This window comes from Lissotriton vulgaris, chromosome 6 (genome assembly GCF_964263255.1).
Source record: "Lissotriton vulgaris chromosome 6, aLisVul1.2, whole genome shotgun sequence".
Classification (NCBI taxonomy): domain Eukaryota; kingdom Metazoa; phylum Chordata; class Amphibia; order Caudata; family Salamandridae; genus Lissotriton; species Lissotriton vulgaris.
The window spans coordinates 63,902,090-63,929,902 of record NC_141694.1 but is presented as its reverse complement, the minus strand read 5'-3'; the positions used below and the strand labels follow the sequence as shown (position 1 = coordinate 63,929,902).

At 48.8% G+C, this 27,813-nt stretch overlaps 1 protein-coding gene across 1 annotated transcript in view; it reads left to right on the top strand.

Annotated features, from left to right (window-relative positions):
- LOC147706789 (exportin-5-like) overlaps window positions 1-27,813 on the top strand; it is a 1,247,062-nt gene that overhangs the window by 94,391 nt on the left and 1,124,858 nt on the right. The window contains exon 4 of the mRNA XM_086925922.1: window positions 7,939-8,076. Coding sequence (XP_086782048.1) covers window positions 7,939-8,076 — 138 coding nt within the window. The remainder of the gene's footprint in view (window positions 1-7,938; window positions 8,077-27,813) is intronic.

The following is a 27,813-nucleotide window of genomic DNA, read 5'->3' as shown; positions in this document are numbered from 1 at the left end:
AAACATATACCTCAGTACCCCAAAACATATACCCCTATACCCATACTTACCTTATCCAAACATTAAAAAAAAAACCATGCTTTTACCATTCATGCATTTACAACGAATTTCGTTGTAAATGTATGCGTGGTAAAAGCATATAAAATGTAATGCCATGTGTTATAGGCATTGCGGAGTCATGGTACTTTCGTACTGAAAGTATGCGGGGTGATTGTGGAGTCATTGTGCCGGCACCACTGCCATTTGCTTTGCGCTATTGCCGATCGTGCCCCAGACCCGTTTGGTTACTGGCTTGCTGACATTTTTGTTGTTGTTTGTGCCTCCCTGCCCTGATCTCAACCCCGCTCCCGCCTCCCAGCTGACCCTCCCTCGCCCCTCCCCTTCCACTATCCACATATGACAGATGCTTTTGCGTGCAGCGTTCACACGCTGCGGTTGCGCCCCATGCGCGCCGAAGGTGCGCCAAAGGTAAGCCCGTCTACGCCCGTCCTGCCTGGACCGCGCCCAGCGCCAGACCCCCTGGCCCCCGCAAAACCCACTCCACCCGCATAACGTATGACGCCGATACCCTCTCGGCTCTTAACCCCGGACGCACACCACAATGCTGCGAAGCTACCCCAGGACGCACCCATGGACCCTTCGCCTGCCACTCCTGCAAATTCGCCTGCATCAGGACCCACACCAATTCCACGAACTCCAAACACAGCTCCGACTCCAACCACCTGAAGTGCATCCTGCTCAACACCCGCTCAGTCCAGACTCTGGAACCTACTCGACACTACATCCCCGGATGTCGCCTTCCTTACAGAAACCTGGTTGAACGCCTCATCAGCGCCTGACATCGCCATAGCCATCCCAGAAGGCTACAAAATCTCCTGAAAAGACCGCATCAACCAAACAGGAGGAGGCATCGCCATCATCCATAAGAACACCATCCGAATCACGACCAGCTCCGACGATAACCTCGCGACCACCGAACACCTTCACTTCCAAATCCACACCGACCCCAGGACCACTCTTAGAGGCACCCTCATCTACAGACCACCAGGTACCCGCACACAATTCAACGAAGACATCACTGACTTCATCAGCCCACATGCCCTCACCTCCGAGAACTACATTCTACTGGGAGACCTCAACTTCCACCTGGAAAAGAAAAACGACAGCAACACCTCCACCCTTCTGGACAACCTGGCCAATCTCTGACTCAAACAACTTGTTGACACCCCCACCCACCTCGCCGGACACACGCTCGACCCTATCTTCACCTCCAGCAAACACATCTCCTTCGACCACACCACAGCTCTCCATTGGACGGACCACAGGTGCGTCCACTTCAGCTACGAAAAGACCCCGACCCACAACCCCCCACAACCTGTTCCTCGAAGAAACTAAAACAAAATCACCACCGACCAACTCTTCACATCGCTTAACCAAAACCCTCCTGCCATATCATCGGACCCAAACCAAGCTGCCACTAAACTCGCACAATGGATCACCCACAGCGCTGACGAATTAGCACCCCTGAAAAAACAACGTATCAAACTAGGTAGCAAGAAGGCCCCCTGGTTAAACAATGACCTTAAGAAATCCAAGAAGTCATGTCGTACTCTCGAGAAATCCTGGAGAAAAAACCCAACATCCGACAACCTGACCACCTTCAAGAACGCCACCCGCAAACACCACCAATTGATCAGATCCACCAAGAAATCAGCATTCAAGGATCGGCTCGACAACAACGCCCACAACAGCAAGGAACTATTCAACATCGTCAAAGAATTTACCAACCCCACCGCCGGCACCAACGGCATCACTCCCTCCCAAGACCTCTGCGACTCTCTATCCTCTTTCTTCCACAATAAAATCGCCGACATACATTACAGCTTTGAAAACAAATCCAAAGAACAGTCCACTCCACCCACCTCCGAACCTAAACAGCACTCTCACAACCTTTGCGCCTGGAACTCAATCACTACTGAATACACCATCCGCTTGATGAAATCCATCCACTCAGGGTCGCCAACCGACCCATGTCCCCACCACATCTTCAACAAAGCAGACTCCATCATCGCACCCCATCTCCGCGATATCATCAACTGTTCCTTCAACTCCGCTACCTTCCCAGAAAGCTGGAAACATGCCAAACTCAGCGCCCTTCTGAAGAAACCCACAGCAGACCCCTCTGTACTTAAGAACTACCACCCCATCTCACTCCTCCCATTCCCTGCCAAAGTCATTGAGAAAGCCGTCAATAGTCAGCTCGCCGCCTTCCTTGAATCCAACAATTCCCTCGACCCCTCACAGTCCGGCTTCCGTGCCAAACACAGTACAGAGACCGCCCTCATCGCAGCAACAGACGACATTCAAGCTCTATTGGACAACGGAGAAACAGTTGCCCTCATCCTACTTGACCTCTCCGCCGCCTTCGACACAGTCTGTCATAACACCCTCATACAACGCCTCAGCAACGCCGGTATACAAGGAAAAGCCTTGGACTGGATCATCTCGTTCCTCGCCGGGAGAACCCAAAGAGTACGCCTCCCCCCATCCAAATCAACGGCCACCGAAGTCATCTGCGGCGTACCACAAGGATCTTCACTCAGCCCCACCCTCTTCAACGTTTACATGAGTCCCCTCGCATCCATCGCGCAACAACACAACCTCAACATAATCTCCTACGCAGACGACACCCAGCTGATCCTCTCCCTCACCAATCGACACGAAGGAATGAAAGAAGTAGCCGAATGGATGAAGAACAGCCGTTTAAAACTTAACTCTGAGAAAACGGAAGTCCTCATCTTAGGATCATCCCCCTCGGCCTGGGACGACTCATGGTGGCCACCGGCCCTGGGTACAGCACCCACTCCCACAGATCATGCACGTAACCTGGGCTTCATCCTAGACTCCTCCCTCTCGATGACCAGACAAGTCAACGCCGTCTCATCTTCATGCTTCAACATCCTTCGCATGGTCAAAAAGATCTTCCGTTGGATCCCCACCGAAACAAGAAAAACAGTCACCCACGCACTGGTCACTAGCCGACTGGATTATGGAAACACCCTATACGCCGGAACCACTGCCAAACTACAGAAAAAAACTCCAACGCATCCAAAACGCATCAGCCAGACTAATATTGGACATCCCCCGTCAAGCTCACATTTCTGGTCACCTGAAAGACCTCCACTGGCTCCCAGTCGACAAGAGAATAACGTTCCGTCTCCTCACCCACGCACACAAGGCCCTCTACGACCTAGGTCCCGAATGCCTCAAGACACTACTGTCCTTCTACACACGTACCCGCCAACTACGTTCATCCAATCAAGCCCTCGCCGCAATTCCGCGCATCCATAGATCCACCATGGGAGGAAGATCCTTCTCCTACCTAGCGGCCAAAACCTGGAATTCCCTCCCCTCTCACCTCTGCCTTACACAGAACCACCTCTCCTTCAGAAAACAGCTAAAAACCTGGCTATTCGATAAATAATGCACACTCCCTCCCTCAAGCGCCTTGAGACCCTCTGGGTGAGTAGTGCGCTATACAAATTACGAACTTGAACTTGAAGGTATGCGGAAAGAAGTTGTGGAATAATGGGTGTTTACCCTCCCCGGTAAGCACATTGTTGGCACGGCGACCCACATCTCCAGCAACATACTCCTATTTTTTTACCACCCATTTGAAAAATGCACAGGCCTCTTTCATTGATGGCCAGCACCGACATACACTTTTAGACACACCTCCCGCCACAAGTTCTAGAATTACGAACTTTAGAGCTGTGGAGCTACGTTCGAATCTCTGAATCAGCTCAACATCCTGTGATTCCAGGCAAATCGCTTTGTCTCCCCGTGCCTACCACAAATGAATGTGTTCTTCTGTAATGTAAATTGTGCACTCTTAAGTGCATCAGCAGTACACTGTGAATCGGAGCGTTTCACAGGCCTGTCACAGATGAGAAATGCTATCAAAACGAAATCCCTACAAAACAATATACTACTGGCCGGCTGCAATTCATTCCCGAACAACGACGGGATATATATATATATATATGTGTATATATATATATATATATGTACAAGCAAATGTCCCTTGCTGGAGAAGGAGCGACCATTCAGCTGGTGCCGGTGCCGAGTCAAGGACAAGACTCGTTTAGACTTTCACAAGCAATTTGAAATAAGTCACCGCACTCTTCTAGGATTTGGTTAAGCTTTTTAATCCATCAAGGAAAAAACTTCCTCACCTACGCGTTTCAAACAGATTACTGTTCTTGCTCACGGTAGTTACAAGTCCATTTTTTTCTTTTGACTATTTATACCCTCCAGCCCATATGGCAATTAGGATGCATTATGGGAGGGGTAGTTTTTGGTGAAAACACCCATGTCAGGTCCCATTTACAAGTTATCAAAGTCATATTTGATTGACATTGTATGGATGGCGTTTTGGTGGCTGAGTGCCAGATGGCTTTAAGAAATAAAACCATTTGAAGCATGTCGAGTTCTTGTCTCTCTTGCTGCTAGTATGTACTAATATTGTACATAGTAGTGGGTGATAGCTAAGTGCTATATACCAAGGTCATTGGCTTGTAACTTGTTCCAGGACTCTGACATTGTTTAAAATAAACGCTGTAAATAACAAACATAAACTTTTTCATAAATTCTCATTTTAACCCTGTACATTTCAGAAGTTTAAGCAATATGTACTGGAAGGAATCAATACGTCTGGTTCAACCGTATTGATTCCTTTCAGTACATATTGCTTAAACTTCTGAAATGTACAGGGTTAAAATGAGAATTTATGAAAAAGTTTGTTTGTTATTTACAGCGTTTATTTTAAACAATGTCAGAGTCCTGGAACAAGTTACAAGCCAATGACCTTGGTATATAGCACTTAGCTATCACCCACTACTATGTACAATATTAGTACATACTAGCAGCAAGAGAGACAAGAACTCGACTTGCTTCAAATGGTTTTATTTCTTAAAGCCATCTGGCACTCAGCCACCAAAACGCCATCCATACAATGTCAATCAAATATGACTTTGATAACTTGTAAATGGGACCTGACATGGGTGTTTTCACCAAAAACTACCCCTCCCATAATGCATCCTAATTGCCATATGGGCTGGAGGGTATAAATAGTAAAAAGAAAAAATGGACTTGTAACTACCGTGAGCAAGAACAGTAATCTGTTTGAAACGCGTAGGTGAGGAAGTTTTTTCCTTGATGGATTAAAAAGCTTAACCAAATCCTAGAAGAGTGCGGTGACTTATTTCAAATTGCTTGTGAAAATATATATATATCTCATCACTCAACGCCACAGCATCACTCAACGCCACAGCATCACTCTCTGCAACCATTCAACAACAACTGGTTCTAATGTTCTCTCAATGTTTCAAGCTTTATTACAAATGTCACAAAAAGATGTTAATATTTCACTTCTGTTCGTGGATTTTAATCACAATAAAATACACTGAACATAATCTTCCCAAAAGTTATTTTCAAAAGGTTAAGCTATTGCCATTTATAAATTACAATAACTTTTATTTAAGTATTAATAAAAAAAATAAAATCCATTGTTATTTGTAATATTAATACATCCAAGTCATGTAAATACAACACATATTGCATTACAAATGCTATAGGTGTCACGTTTGCGAAAGTTAAAACTATTGGCATTGTAAATGACAAAGCTAATATTTTCGCTATTTTCAAAACCAACACATAAATAAAAAATGTGTCATTTACAATACCAATAGCTCAAACTTTCCTAATGCGAGATCTATTGCATTGCAAATGCTTGTTCTCATACCCAACGCCAGATTGCAGATGAGACTGTTGCAACAAGATCTGGAAGACAAATCTGACCAATCCTTGGGTCAGTGGAACGACCGGATTCTCCTCTCTCCCACAGCGAAGATGTCCATTCTCTGGTGGCTGCAATGGTTGGAGTCCAATTAACTGGCAAGAAGAGGTAATCTTGCCGTATCTGCTCTACTTGGCCAAATCTGGTTTGAAGTATTCATCCATAAAAGTGCATTTGGCGGCCATCATGGCATATCGTAAATCACCTAACCAACCTTATTTCTTTCAACTTAAGGTGGTCAAGGACTTCCTACAGGGGTTGAAGTAAGTTTATCCTCCTGTTTGACCTCCTTCTCCTCCTTGGCAGTTGAATCTAGTCTTGTCCAAATAGATGGGTCCCCCATTTGAACCTATTCATAAGGCCACATTACAACACCTTACACGGAAAGTAGCTTTTCTAGTGGCGATTACATCAGCATGCAGTGCGAGTCAAATACAAGCACTCTGTTCTAAGGAACCGGATACGGTTTTCCACCACAATAGGGTGGTTATGCGAACTCACCCTTCCTCCAATCCTGCTACACCAGCGGAATGGTCTCAAGAGGGTTCTCAAATTCTGTTGGGGAACAAAATCTATTGGAGAAGCTGATCAATTGTTTGTAAACTACGGCTCTGATAGAAAAGGCTTCCCAGCTTCTAAAAGATCCATTTCACGATGGATAGTGTCTTGTATATAGTTGGCCTACCAAATAGTGAACAAGCCTCTGTTAGCCTCCCCTAAAGCTCACTCAACTAGGGGCAAGGCTGCTGCGGGTGCATTCTTACACAATGTACCGATAGCCGAGATTTGCAAGGCTGCAACTTGGAAATCGGTCCATACGTTTACCAGGCATTACTGTCTGGATTCTGACTCCAGGGCGGATACCCAAGTGGGCCAGGCCTCCTTGAGGAATCTGTTCCAATGCTAACCTATTGGAGTTTGTATATGCCTTATGGCTACTATGTATCTTAATTGTACTGTTTACTTGCCCGCAGGATGAGGGGATGGGCTTGCTATTCTATTCATGTGCTTATGACTATTGATGAGGGTCCCCTGGAAGAGAAGGATAAGTTACTTACCTGTAATCCTAGTTCTCTTCCAGGGGTATCCTCATCAAAGTCATAAGCAACACACCCGCCTCCTCGGGCAAGTGAACATGATACATATCGTCTCTTTGTAAAATGGTCTGCAGGTCTCCGCAAAGAACAACTGACCTAACGGTCACCCCTGAAACATGATGGAAAGCTCGGGGTCATGGCTGCCTTAAAGGCATGGTGCCAGTTTATTCTGAGTGTTTGTGGGTTCGTTTTTCAGCTTTCTACACTAATGTTTCTGTAATGCAGCCTATGTGCTGACAACAGTTTTCATTCTTCTTTGCAGGATTGTGATTTCTGCTGGATATTAAAGCAGTTTTCAAATGCTTTCTTTCTCCCTGCTTTATTGGAATATGTTTATATGCAAGAGAATTTCTTGCAACATTGCTCAGCATTGTTATGGAAGGCTGCATTGTGTGTTTTTATATATATATATATATATATATATATATATATATATATATATATATATATATATATATATATATATTATATATCTACACATATGTCTCACATATATATGTTTCCGGGGTCCTGCCCATGAGCGGGAATATTCATGTGCTTATGACTTTAAAAAAGATACCCCTGGAAGAGAACTAGGATTACAGGTAAGTAACTTATCCTTTCTACTGGGAACATTGTTATGCGTACATGGATTATGGCATACATTGTTACTGCAGGTATTGACACTATTGTGGGGGCATAAATTATGGTATACCATACGTTGCATTTATGGACATTGACATTGTTATGCAGGCGCAGGTCATCACCAGCACCTGCTGTTCCTGGATGTTCGGTGTTACAATGTGTGCTGAATGTTAATCTACCACTCACCACCCTTGCACTATGTTTTTTGTTAATTATAATGTTATTGGCAGTCTCATTTATCATCCTATGTGAAGTTATTTTTTTTCTGTTGGAAAAAGTTTTAAAAATAAACATTCGAATTTCCTTTGTATCTTGCATAGCTGTGTTTGGCAAAGTTGACTCGCTTTCTTACCGTTTTAGGGCATCAAAGACGTCTCCGAAGAGGAGGGCCACATCAAAGGTGTTATTGCTCGTATTGTAGTGGAGCTCATCAAATTAGAGTGGCCACAGGGATGGCCAGAGATGCTTTTGGATCTGGAAATCCTCTCGAAAAAAGGGGTAATAACACTTGTTGGTACTGTACTTGATTTGAAAGATACTGTCCAGTAAAAAGAATATTTATATAAAAAGAATTCACACATGCCATGTTAATTTAACTTGAACTTGAAAAGAATCCTTTTTAATATTCCTAATTTTTATCTAAAGAATTTCAGAGAAGAGAAAACTATTTTTCCAGTATAACATAAGTGATGCATTGTTATGGATTTCAACAGGGCCTTTCCACAAAGGCTTTCATTATACAAGTACTTTTTTTTGACATCTTTCTTGACATCTATTTAGACTATGACTTTTAACTTACTCTGCAAGAAATGAATATAGCACACGTGATCTTGTCTTATCTTACTTGACGTCTCTTAATGACTGTCATATAAAGGAAGACTGCAACAGAATCCATCTTGGCCTATCTCAGTTTCCCCTTCACTCTTTCTTTACACTTGTATCCGCTCACAGTTTATAAGATCTTGTAGGCGCCCTGTTGCCACAGCAATCATAGGAAATCTAAGGACATAAGACAACTACCAGTGCATTAAAGGGACCTGCAGAGCAAGCTAATCAGCTGCATTTTTATCATTTAGGATATGCTGACAGCTGTCCCTCGCACTTCCTCATCCATCACACTGCCAAGCTCTTCACCCCATAGTATTATAACAGTACTTTAGTGATAATTGCATTGAAACACTTCCCACACAGGCTCAAAGCAAAGACAAAGCAAACACAAGGAGATGATGGATGGCCCGCTAAAACCTTTCAGACACTCACCGCCAGTCATAGATCTGGCTATAACCATCATCATTCTTTAGATCACTTCACCACCCCAGTTCAGACCCTGCCATATGCAAATCAGTCTTGACCTTGTTCCTTATGGGAACAGTCCAGCCCAAACTGCGAAACCAGGTCTTCCCTGGACTGGAAACATGCATCCTGGGACCGGTTTTGGGGCAACACCCCTGATAAGCCAGACTGGCTTGACTCCAGTGGCAAAGTGAGCAAGTGACCCACGTCTGGGCATACCCTGCCAACTTAGGGGGAACAAAGCAAACGCAAGGAGATGAAAGGAGCGCTTACACTTTTTAGTATTCCGTCCATCAATTGTTCCTAAAAGCAAAGACAACACACTACTAATCACACACCCATGCAGTTTAGCGTTGTAATCATTTGGGTAACCACTTTTGCCTCCCATATCTGATTAGTGAGCGCTTTACAAATGCCGTAATAGAATACAGTGCAGTCTACAATGTCACCGGTCCCTCTTGAGATTTTGAAACTATGGACATCCCTGCCCCTTGTGAATGGTATTTTGCTTAAACTATACTAGAGAACTTTAGATAATGTTACATTAAGGTTCTAGACCACATTTCAGAAGAGGTTAATAGAGGCTCCTGTAAAACTTTTATGTAACCGTAATAACTAGCCATGTGTATTGCTGAAGGAAAGAGTGTCATAGATTACCTCACTAATGCCATTGACAATAACATCACCAGGACTGTTGATCTTGCTTATGTAGTGGCATTTATCTTCTGCTGCATGCCATATGATAAAATCCCTGATGTTGTCTCCGTTTGCATCATTTTCACCAGCAATCTTTTGGCTTCTTTTGTGACTGTGCAGAGACTGTGAGCATTGTGTCAGTTTATTGGCAAAGGTTCAATTGTGATTATAGTGTAAAAATGTAAGATTTAAGGTGCACATGTCTTAAAAGTTAAGAGTGGAAGATCTTCTGGCTAAACAGTACTTGAGAAATTACAGTGCTACTGTTCAGGAGGTTTGGAGGGAACATCTTGTTTTAGTCGCTGTGTGGTGCAAGACATATCACCAGTCCAAGATTCTTGGCACACAAGTTATCCTATCCAGTTCTTGGAGTGATAGGAAATAAATAGCAAAATAGTATTGCACTGATTCAAACAGTGTGCACGAATGGCATTTGCCTGCCACAGCACTAACACCCTGCCAAGGAAGTCCTCGGAAGCTCGGAGGGAGAACTTTCCTAAACTGATAATAAGTTGGGTTGTTGAAATGGGGGTATAAGAGGGTGTTCTCTGTATTTGGGTCAGTGCTGCTGTCTATTCCATGAGAATTGTTACATCTTTCAGAAGAACAAACTATTTAACTCTGGAAAGGTAGCGGAGGTGAGATACTAGGAGAGCTTGACTGCTTATAGAAAAAACAGGTAGCTACAGTATCACTGTTGGATTTTCTGGGCAACACCTTAACAACAATGCAGAATGAGCATGAAAGCCAAATCACACCTTATACATAATTTGTTCTCTTTTGTGGGACCTACAGAGAACACCGTGATCGCTCCTGCACAAACCTGGCCCAAAGAACAAAGCAAGGGAGAAGAAAGTTCCTCATCTTTCTTAAATAATTAACCAACCTTCGTCCTGAACTAAATGCTGAAAATGGTATTCTTTCAGGTGTCTGATACTTCAGTTTAAAATGGGCAAGTTCTATAAATGAGAGTTGGTGTTTGGGAGGGAATGGAAATGGTGATGACTCTGTAATGTTACCAATGAGTGGGGTGTCAAATTGCTACATTAAATAGGGGGGAAGCAAAGTGGATGGGCTTGGCATGTAAATGCATTTCTCTGTCACTGGATCCTCACCTTTGTATTTTAGAAGATATATGTCTTGATATGGTATTCTTTATAACAAATATCTGCAGGCCTCCTTAACTGAAGTTAGTATATTTTCCATTTTGGAATTCAAAGTTGAAAGGAGTACCAACTACATAATCGCCATCTAACTGCTATGATAGCCAAGTCATGTTGATTGTTCAGGAGTATGCAGTCTTACACCAACAACGTCAAGAACAACTACTTTCAGAGTAGCTCCTGAGTTTTTATTCTGGAGGATCTTGCAGACATTCGTAGACCAGAGGATGCAAGACCTGTCTCGCTGACCTTTACAACACAAACGTCAAACTTGTTTTCACAGTTAAGAAGGCCAGGAAGCAGGCAATAGATCACACCTTTATTACTACAACAAAGTGTTGAGCACATTATAGTTTTATTTTGCAGCTTTTCCATAAAAGAAGTCATGCCAAAGGAAATTGGACACTTCTCCCTCTCATGCAGCTAGATAACACCCGTTGCATCTTGCCCACTAGTAAAAGGGATGGGAGGTGGTATAGCTCAGTTCGCCTCCATGAGTTGGAGTTGTGCATGGCAGTTTGTAATTTTCCAAATAAGGGGTTTCTGCTGTCATGACCCATTGAGTCCTCATTTGGCAGTAGATTCCTGGAGATGATTTTTCCTGTTGACCATATTTTGTATTTGTTAGTCTCTTTTTCTGGGGAGCTGACCATCTTCAGCACAGCTCTTATCTTTGTCGACGAGTTCTCTCCTTGCATGACATTTGAGAAGTTACTGGTCCACCAATTTAGATTCTTTTGTAGTGGGTACTACCTGTTTCACGACTACTTTGATGAGTGTTAGTGTAGGAAAGTTTATAACTAGAAGGTGTGGTTGTGGGGCCTCACCAAGTAATAATGGCACAATCTTTAACAGCCCCAATTTTTGCCTGGTATTAGGTGCAATTTTGACAGGAGTGCGCTGGGTTCCTGCTATTCCGGTACCCAGTGCCAGATCTCTTTCCCTAAAACTGTACTATTGTTCCCCAATTGCCAATCCCTTTAGCCCGCCTGTAAGTCCCTAGTAGATGGTACCTCTAGTACATAGGGCGTGGGTACCAAAGAGGGTCCCTAAGGGCTGCTGCATGTATTTAGCCACCCTAAGGGACCCCTCACCAAGCACATGCAAGGCTGCTTTTGCAGGCTGCGTGTCTTGGAGCAGACTAAAGTGGAAACTCAACACCTGCCGTGTGCCGTTCCTGCAGACACTGCATGCAATATATCGGCAAGCCGGGTATTCTGGTGCAGTGGAGTAATGCATCCACTGTAGGGGCCTGTGTTCGACCTCATGGTCACAGGTTCTAATCCCGGCGAGTCCACTCAGCCTTTTATCCATCTGATGTCGATAAAATGAGTACCATTGAGTTGGGTAACAATATACATCTGTTATTCAGCGCCTTGAGACCCTTGGGTGACCCGTGCGCTTTACAAATACACATGGTCTCTTTCAGGGGATCCTCATCAATAGTCATAAGCATTAGAATATCCCCGCCCATGCGCTGGACCCCGGAAACACTATATATGTGATATATATATATATATATATAATATTGCAGCCTAGTAAACATCAGAGCTGAATCATGTTATAAAGAATTTCATGCATGAGAAACAACAATAACGTTTGTTTAGAAACTGTTTTAATGCTTAGAAGCAGTGGAAATTCTCATAAAACACTGAAAGCATAGAAAGCTCCCAGGCTGCATTGCAAATACACAGTCTAAATAGACTGAACAGCTAACCTGTAGCTGTATAGCAATAAACTGACACCGTGCCTTTAAGGCACTCATGACCCGCAGCTTCCCATCATGCCTCGAGGGTGACCGTTATGTCAGTTGTTATTTCCGGCTCCTTCAGGAAGGATCCTGGTAGGTCATCCAGAGGAAGGTCTCCGGTAAAGAAGGGCTCCAAGAGGTCTAGAACGCTGTGGGGAACGGGGTCGGGAGAATGAGTCGCCACGAGTTGGAGTCTCTTTAACCACTTTATTCGGTTTAAAAACATCGAGTTAGGTTCAAAAGGATTTAAGAGCACAATATCCTGGAGGGTACAAATAATAAACGTGGAGTCTCTCCGTTGGGGAACTTCCGAAGTCTTCGGTTCCAGTCTTGAATCAGCTGGAGGTGGCCACAGGTCCGGAAATGCACTCGGGAAAAGGAAAAGAAAAGCAGCCACGTAGGGGCTGGGGTCGGTATATACAACAGGTGAGAGGAGGATAGGGTAGTGAGGGATCACCAGGGTGCTACCACCAACTATAGCAATCTTTGAGTGTAGGCGGCCGGCAAGGTACGACGATAGTGACCACCCTCAGGCTACCCCGTCCCACCCCGTGATTTAAACAACCCTTGAAAACGCCCTCGTACCTTGTGGAGCCACACTTCTCCCCTGGAAGTGTGGCGGGGCGGCTCGTGGTATCGTTGGCCTCCTGGCTTGTCGACTCTCAGCTCCAGGGGTCCCAGCAGCGGTTCCACGATAGTTCCTCCGTCTTCTTCCGTGGCGTCCTCCTCGTGCTTCGGCTGGCGTTCCGAAGGTTCTGCGCCGACAATCCAAGACGGGGCTTCCTTAAACGCCCCCAGCCCTTCTGATTGGGCAGCATCAGATGACGTCCGCTCACCTGATTGGCCGACCGTTGGAGAACACGGCCCCAGCGTCACAGAAGCTGGATACAGAGATGAATGTACCGGAGGCAGAGCGGGGGAAACCCAGGAAAAGTCCAAAGGATCCTGCGGACGGGGTGGAAAGGAAGAAACGTTAGCAAGTACACCCCGTCCGTCCGAGTCGGGAATCTCATCTAGGTCAGGGAGCTCGGCTTCGTGACACATCCCACCCCCAGGATTGACCCAATCGGGGGGAATCGGATAGCGGGACAGAAAGTCAACATTTCCTTGCAAGGAACCCTTTCGATGACGGACCTCGATCTGGAAAGGCTGTAGGGCCAAGAACCAACGCAGAATGCGATCGTTGTTCCCCCTGTTACGCTGAAGCCAAGTTAAGGGAGCATGGTCCGTATACAACACAAACGGTCTCCCTTCGAGATAGTATCTCAGTTTTTCCACTCCCCAACGGACAGCAAGGCATTCCTTCTCAATCGTAGAATACGCCTGCTCCCTAGGAAACAACTTGCGACTGATAAAGAGCACAGGTCTTTCAGCCCCATTCTCGTCTTCCTGGGAAAGAACCGCTCCAATACCAACCCCAGAAGCGTCCGTCTGGAGAATGAACGGCTTGAGGAAATCGACATAACTCGTCGAGTTCATCAGGTAAGAAACATCAGGTAAGAAACACAAGAAGTCGGGGCGTCGTCATCGTACCCCTGACTCCCCCCCCCCCCCCCCCCCCCCCCCCCCACCCGGACGCTCGCGCGATGCGGCCGGGGGTTCGGGTGACCCCAACCCCGCGGCTCCGCGAGAGTCGCCGGCGCGGCCTGCCCCATACCCTCAGGTCCCTGGGCAAGGTGCGACGCCTGAGGAGATAGAGGCGTTCCTCGTGGCCATGAGGGCCCTATCTCCTCCGGCGGGTTCCACGGCGCCTACGGGCCCAGTGAACCCGTCCGGGGGCCCTAGCTTTTCAGCTGACCCTACCTCGACGCCGTCGGATGCTCCGACACCGGCGGCGCCGCTAGGGCCTTCGGGGTCGACGCCGGATGGACGTCCATCCAATCCGGCGCCGATTCCTTCGGGGTTACCCCCGACGCCGGTTCCTCGGTGCCGGCTTCGGGTGGCACCGGGGCTCTGGCACCGGGGCTCCGGGCGGCGCCGTCCCCATACCCTCACCGAATCCGGACACGGAGTCGGACCGGCGTCGCTCGACGCCGGGCTCGACGCCGATGGGGCCTGTCGACCCCGTGGAGCCGGTCTACATGGTTGACACCGACTATGGTGATGATGTAGAGTACGGTGAGGGCTGGGAGGGGTCTGAGGACCCTCTGTCACGTGAGTGTCAGTATGACATGGACTGGACAGGTGGTTTGGGGGACGCCAGTGGTTTGGATGACTCTCCTAACCCTGGTTTTGTCTCTCCTCCTTCCGTGGCATCGGAGGAGGGAGCTGCCTATTCAGTGGTGTTGATGAGGGCTGCCAAGGCCTTAAACCTTGAGCTCCCCGTCGCGGCCGTGAGGCCTAACATCCTCACTGAGGTCTTCAAACCGCGGTCATGCCCACAGGAGCCTCTGCTGCCGTTTAACGAAGCCTTATCAGACGTTCTGTTGGGCACGTGGTCCAGGCCCTCTTCAGGTGCGCCTGTTGATCGGAACGTGGCCAGACGCCACCGTCCTTGTCCGGACGACCCCAAGTTCCTGTCCACCCACCCCACCCCTGAGAGTCTGGTGATCCAGGCCTCTACCTCCCAGTCCGCATTCCCGTCGGCACCGCCCGATCGGGAATCCAAGAGGTATGACCAATATGGCAAGAAGGTCTTCTCGTCCCTGAGTTTAGGACTGCGGTCTTGCAACACCGCTTGCCTCTTGGGCCGCTACACCCACTCTGTGTGGGATACGGTCGCGGAGCTGCTGCCAGAATGCCCCATGGAGGTGCGGGCAAAACTCGGCAAAGCTGTAGCTGAGGGCCGAGATGCAGCTAGATATTCTATTCGATGTGGTCTTGATACGACCGACTCGCTAGGCAGAGCGATGTCCACGACCGTGGCGATTCGTCGCCACGCCTGGTTGAGATCCGCCAACTTCTCGGCAGATGTCCAGAATACTTTGATGGACATGCCGTTCGATGGCTGTCATCTGTTTGGTGACAAGGCGGACCACGCGCTGGAACGCTTCAAGGACTCCAGGGTCACGGCAAAGTCCTTGTGTCTCTCGACCCAGCGCCAGCAAACGGGTTCGTTTCGCTCCTTTCGTGGCCACGGAAGGGGCGCCCCCACACGTGCTGCCAGCCACGCACCGCAGCAATCACTTCAACGCGGCGGTGGCAGCCGTGGAAACCGCCGTGGAGGCGGTCGGGGTCAACGGCGGGGTCAGGCCACATCTCCCCCGCAGCATCTGCCTCAAAATCCTCCTAGTCCGTGCTTTCAGGCCCACGTGACGCCAGTGGGTGGCAGGGTTCGCCATCACCACGCCCGCTGGCGCACGATCACATCGGACAGGTGGGTGCTGCAAATCGTCCGAAGGGGCTACTCCCTCCCCTTCGAGACCACTCCTCCAGCCATGCCACCGCAGAACCACCGTGTGTCGGGGGACCACTTGCAACTTCTGCAGGAGGAAGTTACGGCCCTCTTGGCCAAGGGGGCCATCGAGCGCGTTCCTGGGCCAGAAGTAGGACGTGGTTGCTATTCCCACTACTTTCTGGTACCCAAGAAGGACAAAGGGGGCCTACGTCCTATCTTGGATCTAAGGAACGTCAACGGCTTCCTCCGGAAGGAGAAGTTCAAGATGTTGACTTTGGCTCAGGTCTTGGCTGCCCTAGACCCGCAAGACTGGATGGTAGCGTTGGACTTGCAGGATGCGTATTTTCACATCCCTGTCCTGCCGGCCCACCGGCGTTACCTGCGGTTCACGGTAGGCCAGGAGCACTTTCAGTTTATCGTGCTCCCCTTCGGCCTTACCAGCGCCCCACGGGTGTTCACAAAGGTGTTGGCGGTGGTCGCAGCCCATCTGCGCAAGTTAGGGGTTTCAGTCTTCCCCTACCTAGACGACTGGTTGTTGAAGGCGGGCTCGCCCCAGACAGTCGTCCACCACCTCCAGATGACGGCAGACCTCTTGCACGGCCTGGGGTTCTCCATCAATGTGCCGAAATCACACCTGTGTCCCTCTCAAAAGCTCCTTTTCATCGGAGCGGTTCTGGACTCGGCGCAGTTTCGGGTTTATCCTCCGGAACGGCGGATCCGGGATATTCAGGCGTTGATTCCCATCTTTCAGCCGCTATCCCGGGTTTCGGTCAGGTTGACGCTGCGGCTGCTGGGGCTGATGGCTTCCTGCATCCTTCTGGTGCATCACGCCCGGTGGCGGATGCGGGCTCTGCAGTGGGACCTGAAGTTTCAGTGTGCCCAGCATCAGGGCAACTTGTCCGACCACGTCTTGATCTCGGAGGGCACTGCGAGACAACTGCAGTGGTGGCTTACGGACCGCGATTGGGTCAGGGGCAAGTCCCTCTCCCTTCCCCAACCGGAGCACGTTGTCGTGACGGACGCGTCCCTCCAGGGCTGGGGAGGCCACTTGGGAGAGGCGGAGATCAGAGGCATCTGGTCTCCGGCGGAGTCCCGGCTCCATATCAACCTGTTGGAGCTGCGGGCGATTCGTCTAGCACTGAAGGCATTCCTCCCCTTTGTCAACGGGAGTGTAGTGCAGGTGTTCACGGACCACACCACCGCCATGTGGTACTGCAACAAACAAGGCGGGGTGGGGTCGTGGACCCTTTGCCAGGAGGCTCTGCGCCTCTGGCAGTGGCTGGAACGTCAGGGCGTGACTCTGACGGTTCAACACCTGGCAGGTTCTCTGAACGCCAGGGCGGACGAACTCAGCCGTCGGTGCTCGATGGATCACGAATGGCGTCTGAACTCGGACGTGGCGCAAGGCCTCTTTCGGCAATGGGGAGAGCCTTGGTTAGATCTATTCGCCACAGAAGAGAACGCGCAATGTCATCAGTTCTGCGCGTTGGAGTTTCCAAGACGGCACTCGCACGGCACTCGCACGGCGACGCCTTTCGGCGCGAGTGGAGTTGCGGTCTGTTATACGCCTTTCCGTCTATACCACTTCTGCCCAGAGTGCTGAAGAAGATCAGGCGCGACCGGGCCCAAGTTATTCTTGTGGCTCCGGACTGGGCTCGAAGGTACTGGTATCCCGAGCTACTCAGCATGTCTGTCGGTCCCCCGATCCGCCTGCCCCTTCAGGAGGACCTTCTGTCGCAGCAACAGGGGACGGTCCTCCACCCGAACCTGTCCAGTCTCCACCTCCATGCTTGGAGATTGAGCGGCGGCAGTTGAGGCCATTTGACTTGCCTCCTGAAGTCTGTAATGTAATTCTGGCAGCCAGGCGTCCCTCCACGAAATCGGTATACGCCTGTCGGTGGAACAAGTTTGTGGCATGGTGCACAGCAAAGGCTGTGGATCCTCTTTCTGCCCCTCTCTCCGAGGTTCTTCTGTTCCTTCTCTCTCTTGCCCAGCAGGGCTCTGCTCTGGGCACTGTCAAGGGCTACCTTTCTGCCCTTTCAGCCTTTCTTAGGCTTCCTGATCAGCCTTCTTTGTTCAAGTCCCCAATTGTAACGAGATTCTTGAAGGGCATCACACACATGTATCCACCTGTTTAGTTTGTGATGCCTCAGTGGGACTTGAACCTGGTTCTAACCTTTTTGATGTGTGCTCCCTTTGAGCCCCTTCCTTCTTGCCTCTCCGTCTCCTGACTTTAAAGACGGCTTTCCTGGTTGCCATCACCTCTGCCAGGAGGGTGAGTGAGCTCCAGGCTCTTTCTGTCAAACCTCCTTTCTTGTCCATCCATCCTGACAAGGTGGTTCTGAGGACTCGAAATTCTTTCCTGCCCAAAGTAGTTTCTGCTTTCCATATCGGGCAGTCCATCACCCTCCCTTCCTTCTTCCCGCCTCCGCATCCTTCAAAGGACGAAGAGCGGCTCCATCGTCTGGACCCAAAACGTGCGCTTTCATTTTACATGGATCGCACACGCCAGTTCCGGGTGGATGACCAACTGTTTGTTGGCTACGTGGGTGCGAAGAAGGGACGGGCGGTACATAAACGGACCATCTCACGGTGGGTCGTTCTCTGCATCAAAGCGTGCTACTCTTTGGCTCGGAAGGAGCCTCCTGTTGGGCTGAGGGCCCATTCCACTCGGGCCACGGCGGCTACTACTGCCCTGGGCCGGGGAGTCCCCTTGCAGGACATTTGCCAAGCGGCTACGTGGGCCTCGCTGCACACCTTTGCGAGGCACTACTGCCTGGACAGTCAAGTCCGGAGGGATGGCTTCTTTGGCCGTTCTGTCCTCCAGGACTTTCTGGTGTAGGAATGTATTGGTTCGCAGACCCACCACCGGTGTTGGTATTGCTGGGGTATCTATTCTAAGGTAAGGAATCTAACACTAACGTGTTTCTTTCAGATGAACAAGTTACTTACCTTCGGTAACGATATATCTGTAAGAAACATTAGTTAGTGTTAGATTCCTTACCGAACCCACCCATCCTCCCCGTTCCGCGAACTGATACCTAGGGTTAAGGTCATCCCTTTCAGGGCCCTAGTTTCAAATGGCACCAGTGTTAGTTCTCTCATGGCTCTGCGTCTTCTGGCGCGGAAAAGCTGTGTACAAGAACTGACGTCAGCGCTCGGAGGCGGCGTCTATATACTCCAGCGACGTCATCACGGCGCACGACGCCAACGACGGACGCGGAGCCGCAGGGGACGCCTGCAGACGACGCCTACCGACGCGCAAGGGTACTGCTACGCAAAAGTTTCCGGATCCAGACTGACGCCTGGGGATATTCTAAGGTAAGGAATCTAACACTAACTAATGTTTCTTACAGATATATCGTTACCGAAGGTAAGTAACTTGTTCACTAGTACCGTTCAAAGAGACACGTACATAGAAAGTGGTTCCGGTTTCTTGAGCATAGAGGATGGACCTTGGGGCATAGCTCACGTCCATAGGTTCGTCTTCTCTTTCTTTTTTTTTTCCGACAAAACCGAGCAATATGCCCCCATTCACCACAGTCATAACATTGAGGTCCTGAATTGGGAAGTTCAGGTCGTTGGAACCGCACCTTTGGAGGATCGGGGATGGGTTTTTGGAACCTTTTATCAGTTTTAACAGGTGGTAAGACTTTAGCGTTTTTTTTCGGGTTCCTTCATATAAGGCTTACCCTGAGCCCGGGCATAACAAGTTGCCATTTCTATAGCATGCTCCAACGTTAAACCTGCATGTTGCTTAAGCCACCTCTGGGTACTATAGGGAAGTGCCTCGATGAACTGTTCAAGATATACCTTGTTCATAATGGCGTCTGTTTCCTTCATGGGGCTTTAGCCATAAGTCCGCAGACTCCTTTAATTTGAAAAACAAGGTTTTGGGTAAATCCCCGGGTGACCCTTTCTCTTGACGAAACCACAGTCGATGGGTTTCCTCGTCTACCCCCAACCTATCGAGGATATACTGTTTCCCAACCGCATAGGCAGTTGTTCCATCCCGGTTTACTGTCTGATAAGCTGCCTGGGCCTCACCAACTAGCAATGGCGCCAAATAGAAGGGCCACCTATCGCCAGGCCAGGAACTAGCTCTTGCCGCTCTTTCAAAGTTCAAAAAGAAAGCAAGGGGGTCTTCGCCTGGACTAAACTTCTGTAACGGTACAACAGTGCCCGGAGGTGGAGCTGTAGCCCTTCCCTGTCCTAATACAGTCATTAGTTGTGTTTGTCCCTCCGCCAATTTTAGAATGTTATCGGACTGCGTTTGGATGGCTTGGGAAAACGCAGTCCGGTCTGCTTCCATTTGGGTCAAGAGACTCTCCATTCTGTATCGGATGGCGTGGTTCACTGGTTGATCCGAGTCACGGCACCACTTGTGGGGAACGGGGTCGGGAGAATGAGTCGCCACGAGTTGGAGTCTATCTTTAACCACTTTATTCGGTTTAAAAACACAGAGTTAGGTTCAAAAGGATTTAAGAGCACAATATCCTGGAGGGTACAAATAATAAACGTGGAGTCTCTCCGTTGGGGAACTTCCGAAGTCTTCGGTTCCAGTCTTGAATCAGCTGGAGGTGGCCACAGGTCCGGAGATGCACTCGGGAAAAGGAAAAGAAAAGCAGCCACGTTAGGGGCTGGGGTCGGTATATACAACAGGTGAGAGGAGGATAGGGTAGTGAGGGGATCACCAGGGTGCTACCACCAACTATAGCAGTCTTTGAGTGTAGGCGGCCGGCAAGGTACGACAATAGTGACCACCCTCAGGCTACCCCGTCCCACCCCGTGATTTAAACAACCCTTGAAAACGCCCTCGTACCTTGTGGAGCCACACTTCTCCCCTGGAAGTGTGGCGGGGCGGCTCGTGGTATCGTTGGCCTCCTGGCTTGTCGACTCTCAGCTCCAGGGGTCCCAGCAGCGGTTCCACGATAGTTCCTCCGTCTTCTTCCGTGGCGTCCTCCTCGTGCTTCGGCTGGCGTTCCGAAGGTTCTGCGCCGACAATCCAAGACGGGGCTTCCTTAAACGCCCCCAGCTCTTCTGATTGGGCAGCGTCAGATGACGTCCGCTCACCTGATTGGCCGACCGTTGGAGAACACGCCCCCAGCGTCACAGAAGCTGGATACAGAGATGAATGTACCGGAGGCAGAGCCGGGGAAACCCAGGAAATGTCCAAAGGATCCTGCAGACGGGGTGGAAAGGAAGAAACGTTAGCAAGTACACCCCGTCCGTCCGAGTCAGGAAGCTCATCTAGGTCAGGGAGCTCGGCTTCGTGACAAACGCCTTCTAAGGACAAGACTTCACGTCCTTCAGCTTCAGCGTCGGGCTCTCATTTCGGATTTCTGTCGGAAATTCACTTAATTTTCACAACTTTTTTGACTTACTTCGACGGTTTACATCTTGTCAAGTAAGAATCTGTCCTTTATTGACAGTTTTTTTGGCATTTTCTTCTTAAAATGCCTTCTCTTTATGATACCTGCCCTTCTTGTGGTAAAAAGAAGGCCAAGACAGAGAACCATGAAGTCTGTATATTTTGTTTGCCTGAAGAACATGATCCAAGGACCTGTCCTCACTGCAAAACCCTGTCAGGAAGAACTCTGAAGGACAGGGAGAGAATTCGCATCTATGGCCTGGCTCAGCGATTGACGCCGAGAGCCCAGAGTCCTACGCCGTCAACAACTAGGCGTCGAGGATGAGATCTCCGTCGTCGGCGTTCGGCGTCGAGCGTGCCAAATACCCCTCCGCCGTCGTCGCGTAGACCCTCGACGTCAAGATTGACTCCTCCGCTATCATCCTAGCGACGTTCGGCGTCGAGAGAGAGAGGCATGTTCCGTCATCGGCTACACATCGCCGTTCGACGTCGAGACATCGCCGATCTTCACCAGCCTCTCGCCGGCATCGCTCGCCGTCGAGGCATTCGATGTCAAAAGAGCGACAAGGATCGAGGAAGCATGCTGGATCGACGTCGAGACTCCCGACCGACGTCGAGACTTGCATCAGAGAGATCCAGAGAAGGATCAGTGATTCTGGTGACGGAGTCAGCGTCCTGCCACTCCTCCTCTCATTCGTCCAGGCGAGCTTCCTCAAGGTCAGCCTCTACAGAGGCCAGTAACCCTGCACGCAAGTCACCTTTGCGACGGACGGAATATTCTCCTACTGAGGTGTGGTTGTCCCCGAGCTGGAATCTGCCATTACATCACTGGCGAGATTCAGGGGCTACGAGGCGGATGCAGGAGTATGCCAGTCCTATGGAAGCATCCCTCCCAGGCACAGGGTCCAAGCTGAGAGATCACCTGTGAGGAGGCCTACTAGATCTCGTTGCCCCAGAAGGGAGCATTGCTAGAGTACAAGAGATAGGAGACGCAGTGCTCAACGCAGGAGTAAAAGATCACCTTCTACTTCTTCTTCCTCCTCTACCTACTCTTCAAAGAGGAATTATTTCCCCACGCTTTCGGATAGCCCTATCTCTAGGGTCTCACCGATTGATGACATTAACATGTACCATGATGTCCTGCAGAGGGGAGCTCAAGAACTCAACATTGCAATGTCAGTTCCTCAGGTCACCACGACGGTGATTTTTGAGACGCTTCACCAGAAGTCTGGGTCTCGTCCCTTGCTTCCATTGGTTCCAGGGATTGTGGAACCTGTCATGGACATATTCTTGTCTCCAGCAACCATTAAGGCGGTGCCAGCTCGCATCCAGAAGAAATACAAGCCAGCTACATCTGACCAGGTCTTTGTTAAGACTGATCCTCCTGCAGACTCGGTGATCGTAGCAGCAGCACGTAAGACACATGCAGTCACTGCTACCTCTTCAGTTCCTCCAGACAAGGACAGCAGATCCCAGGACTCGTGGGGTCACAAGGTCTGCAACTCTGCCGCTTCTACACTGAAGGTCTCCAGTGTGGCTGCGTTGTTAGGCAGATATGATAGTCTTGTGGGATTCCATGGAGCTCTTCAAATCCAAACTGCCAAAAGAAGATCAGAAAGACTTTGAAGATACACTGACAGAAGGATGTCTGGTGGCTGACCAGATGATTAGCGGGGCAGACCGCGCAGTGGTTTCTGCGCATTCGTATGCACATGGAATATGCGCCAGAAGGTTGTTTTGGTTGCGATTGACAGGCCTCAAACCATATGCACAACTACGCATCTTGCACCTTCCATTCTCTGGTTCCTCTCTCTTCGGCTCCCACACTGACGATGAGATGAGTAGAATGAAAACAGATCTGGACACTCTCAAAGCGGTCAGCTTGGAGAAGAAAAGAGTTCAAGCGCCAATACAAGACCAACCAGCGCAAGGGGGCTCAACAGAGGGTTCAACCCTCTCAGTGGTCCCAGAACAAGAATCTGGGCAAGTCCCAGTTTCGAGGAGGAAAATCGAACAGAGGTAGAGGTGGTCACCAGCAGCAGTCCACTACCACGACGAGAGGAGGAAAGTCATGAACAGTGGCATTCTCCGCCTCCGTTGCCTACTCCAGTGGGAGGAAGTGCTTCTCAACATCTAGCAGAGTGGGCCAGCATCACAGGACATCGCTGGGTGCTGAATATACTAGGCAATGGATATGCGCTACGTTTACGTGCGCCTCCAAAAGACATTCCACCCAAAAAGTCTTGTCCTCATCAGTTAAAGCTGCTTCGAAAAGAGGTGAGAGCTCTTCTCCAAAAGCAGGCTTTAGAGGAGGTTCCGCCCTCTCAAAGAGGAAGAGGAGTTTACTCCAGATATTTTCTTGTCCCCAAAAAAGATCAGGAGGGCAAGTTTCGACCAATCCTGGACCTTCAACTTCTGAACAAAGTCATAATCAAGGAGAAGTTTTGCATGTTGGCCCTTCACCAGATATGTCAACATCTGCAAGTAGGCGATTGGATGTGTTCGGTGGACCTCCAAGATGCGTACTTCCACATTTCCATCGCAAAGCGTCATCGGAAGTACCTGCGGTTTGTGGTCGGCCACAAACAATATCAGTACAAGGTCCTGCCCTTTGGTCTGAAGTCGGCTCCGCAAGTCTTCACCAAATGCATGGCAGTGGTGGCAGCTTTTCTTCACAGAAAAGGTCTCTTCGTCTATCCATACTTTGACGACTGGCTGCTGAAAGGTCCATCTCCACTGCAAGTGAGACACAACTTCCAGTTTTGTCTGCAACAGCTGCACGACCTCAGGCTGCATGTCAACATGGAAAAGTCAGTTCAACAGCCCACCCAGTCCATCCACTACCTCGGCTCCGTTCTGGACACAGGTGTGGGAAGAGCGTATCCTTCGGAGGAGAGACTGTTTTCCATGAGACAGAGGTGCAGGCTTCTGCTCCAGGTGCAGAATCCGACAGTCCGGCAGGTGGCATCCCTGCTAGGATCGATGGCATCCTGCATCTTTCTTATTCCCAACGCCAGGCTGAGGATGCGCCCTTTGCAGCAGACTTTGGAGGACCAGTGGATCAGTCGACAGGTCGATGGGAGGATCAGCTCGCTCTCTCTCGCGGCAAGATCCTCCCTCTCATGGTGGACTCAGCAGCGGAATCTGATGGTGGGAGTCCCTTTTCACCAGCCACTACCAGTGCAATCAGTGGTGACAGACGCGTCTCTGCAAGGGACGGTGGTCGGCAAAAGAACAGACCTACCACATCAACATGCTGGAGCTACGAGCAGTCCATCTGGCTCTGAAAGCTTTCCTGCCTGGAATAGAGTCCGATTCAGTCCTGGTCCAAACAGACAACACGACCATGTTTTACCTGAAGAAGCAGGGTGGAACTCTGTCGCGTCCTCTCTCCCTGGAGTCACAAGCGATCTGGCACTGGCTGCTCGCCCGAAACCTCTCGGTGGTGGCGATGCATCTTCCAGGAGAGCTAAATGTCAAGGCAGACGCACTCAGCAGGCACTTCGAAGATCAGCCAGACTGGCTGCTACACGACGAGGTGGTGGCGGACCTTTTCCATCGTTGGGATCGTCCGGAAATAGATCTGTTCGCGGACGACGAAAACACAAAATGCCACTCCTTGGCGTCCAGATTCCACCGTCCAGGGACGAGGGGAATGCACTTTTGATGGACTGGTCAGGAACATTTGCCTACGCCTTTCCTCCTCTGCCCCTGATCCCGAAGGTAGTGTCCAAGCTAATCCGATCCAGCATGACCATGATTCTGGTAGCTCCAGACTGGCCACGGCAGTGGTGGTACCCGGACCTTCTTCATCTGTCGGTACTTCCACACAGGAGACTACCTTGCAAGCCGGACCTGCTGACCAAGATGGGAGGGAGGATTCTTCATCCCAACCTTCCTTCGCTGAACTCGACAGCATGGCTCCTGAGGTCCTGCAATACGGACATTTAAATCTGCCTCCTGACTGTATGCATATTTTAAAAGAAGCAAAAAGACCCTCCACAAGAACGTTATACGCGTGGAAGAGGTTTTTTCTTTGGTGTAAAGCACATCACTTTGATCCTACGAAGGGGCAGGAGGATGTCATCCTCCCTTACCTTCTGTATCTAGCAAGATCTGGCCTTAAGTATGCTTCTATCAGGGTGCATTTGTCTACCATTACGGCGTACAGGAAGTCGCCTAGTCAGCCTTCTTTTTTCCAGATGCAGATGGTCAAGGACTTCTTACAGGGGTTAAAGAAAGTGTATCCCCCTGTTCGAAACCCTTCTACTCCGTGGGAGTTAAACCTGGTGTTAAAAGTTGATGGGCCCTCCTTTTGAGCCAATCCACAGAGCTTCCTTACAGCATTTGTCTTGGAAGGCCGCTTTTCTGGTAGCAATTACATCAGCGCGCAGAGTGAGCGAGATCCAGGCATTGTTTACCAATGAGCCTTACACTGTTTTCCACCATAACAGAGTAGTCTTAAGGGCGCATCCTTCTTTTCTCCCTAAGGTGGTGTCTGATTTTCACATCAATCAGTCCATTTCCCTGCCATCTTTCTTCCCTGATCCAGCGACCCCAGCTGAGTGGTCGCTTCATTTCTTAGACCTAAAGAGGGTGCTTAAGTTCTACTTACAAAGTACCAAGGAAATAAGGAAGACGGATCAACTGTTTGTTAATTAGGGCGCCATGAGAACAGGCTTCCCAGCCGCTAAGAGATCCATTCCGAGATGGATTGTTTCATGCATAACCTTAGCTTACCAGCTGGCGAAAAAGGCCCTTACCTTTACCTCCCAAGGCACATTCCACCAGGGGGAAAGCGGCCACTGTTGCTTTCTTGCATGACGTCCCTATGTCAGAATTTGCAAGGCCGCAACCTGGAAATCAGTTCATACTTTTACGAGGCACTACTGCCTAGAATCTGATTCCAGGGCTGATGCTCACGTAGGCCAGGCCTCCTTGAGAAATCTGTTCGGATAGTGGTTTCCTCTTTCCTAGCTTGGTTTTTTACTAAGCTTACGTATCACGTTTTCTGTGTTCTCCTTTGCCCGCACAGAGATGAGGTGAGGCTCGCTATTCTATTCTAATGCTTATGACTATTGATGAGGATCCCCTGGAAGAGAAGGATAAGTTACTTACCTGTAATCCTAGTTCTCTTCCAGGGGTATCCTCATCAAAGTCATAAGTAACCCTCCTGCCTTCCCGGGCAAAGGACTATTTTAATTTGGAGATTGTTAACCTCCTTGTTCAATGGTTTTTTCAGTCTCCGCAAAGAACTGACCTTAACTGTCACCCCTGAGGCATGATGGGAAGCTTGGGGGTCATGAGTGCCTTAAAGGCACGGTGTCAGTTTATTGCTATACAGCTACAGGTTAGCTTTTCAGTCTTTTTAGACTGTGTATTTGCAATGCAGCCTGAGAGGTTTCTATGCTTTCAGTGTTTTTATGAGACTTTCTACTGCTTTCTAAGCATTAAAACAGTTTCTAAACAAACTTTATTGTTGTTTCTCATGTTGCTAAAGCATGTTGTTCATGTATGGTGGAAATTCTTTACAGCATGATTAGGCTGTGGGGTTTTAGGTTTAAACCTATAATAACTGATAAAACCCCACTGGAAGAAAAATAGCCCTCACCGGTGAAAACATATAAACACTGAAAAAACTCCTGCTCAACCACAAACTAAATGCCATTCAAAGAAAGGAAAAAGAGAGTGTATGAGTCATTTTTTTTCGTCCTGAAGGGTTCAATACAATGTAACTAGCAGTAAGAAAGACTGGCTAACATTATTCTGCTTGAGTTTTGTTCTTTAGGGATGCCACTAAAATATTGTTTCTTCTTCCTTTGACTTTTTTCAATTTTGTGGCCTTTGGTCTAAAGAGGCAGGGTTTAGTTTTAGGTCTAGTTTAATTATTTTATAAATTGTAGGGAATCAGGAAATATCAAACTCATGTTTGATATTCTGGCTGCATTTGATTATTTCACAGATAGGTAAAATGGCTGGTTTGATAAACATCTTTCCTAATATGTGTCATCCCATTTACCCACAGAGAATGGGTAAAAACCCTTAATACATCAGACCATAGTTTCTAGTGGGTCAGTATTGATATTAGGTGAATTTCCAACACCTCCGGTTTTAAACATTTAATGCAAGGTATAGTGACAAGTATATATATATATATCACCAACCATCTGGGATAGTGGTGAAAACATGACGCCATACTTTTGGAAAACATTAAACGCAGTGTCACTTTTAATGCTCTGCAAAAAAGGTTCTTTCCAAGTTCAACAAAGATTGGCTTGATATTTTTTGTATTTGCAGTGATTCAGCTACGTATATAAAAAAGTTGTGTGATGACTTGTCAAAATTGACACTCGAGTTGAAGTGATTCCCTGTAAGAGATCCTTGCCACTTGTTAGATGGTATGCTGACAGCATCTTTACAATCTTCAGAGTTAATGAGGGATGCTATTGACTTTTTAGTCCATTATGGTGCACTGTTTTCTTATGCACAGGAACTAAAACGCAAATATTTATCATTGTATGCTTTATGTGGCATCAAAGAAAGAATCATCCCAACTGTGTCCATTAGCTGATGGTTCTCAGCCCAAGGGGCTATGGATGCTGAGAGGGCGAAGGAAAGAGCGAGC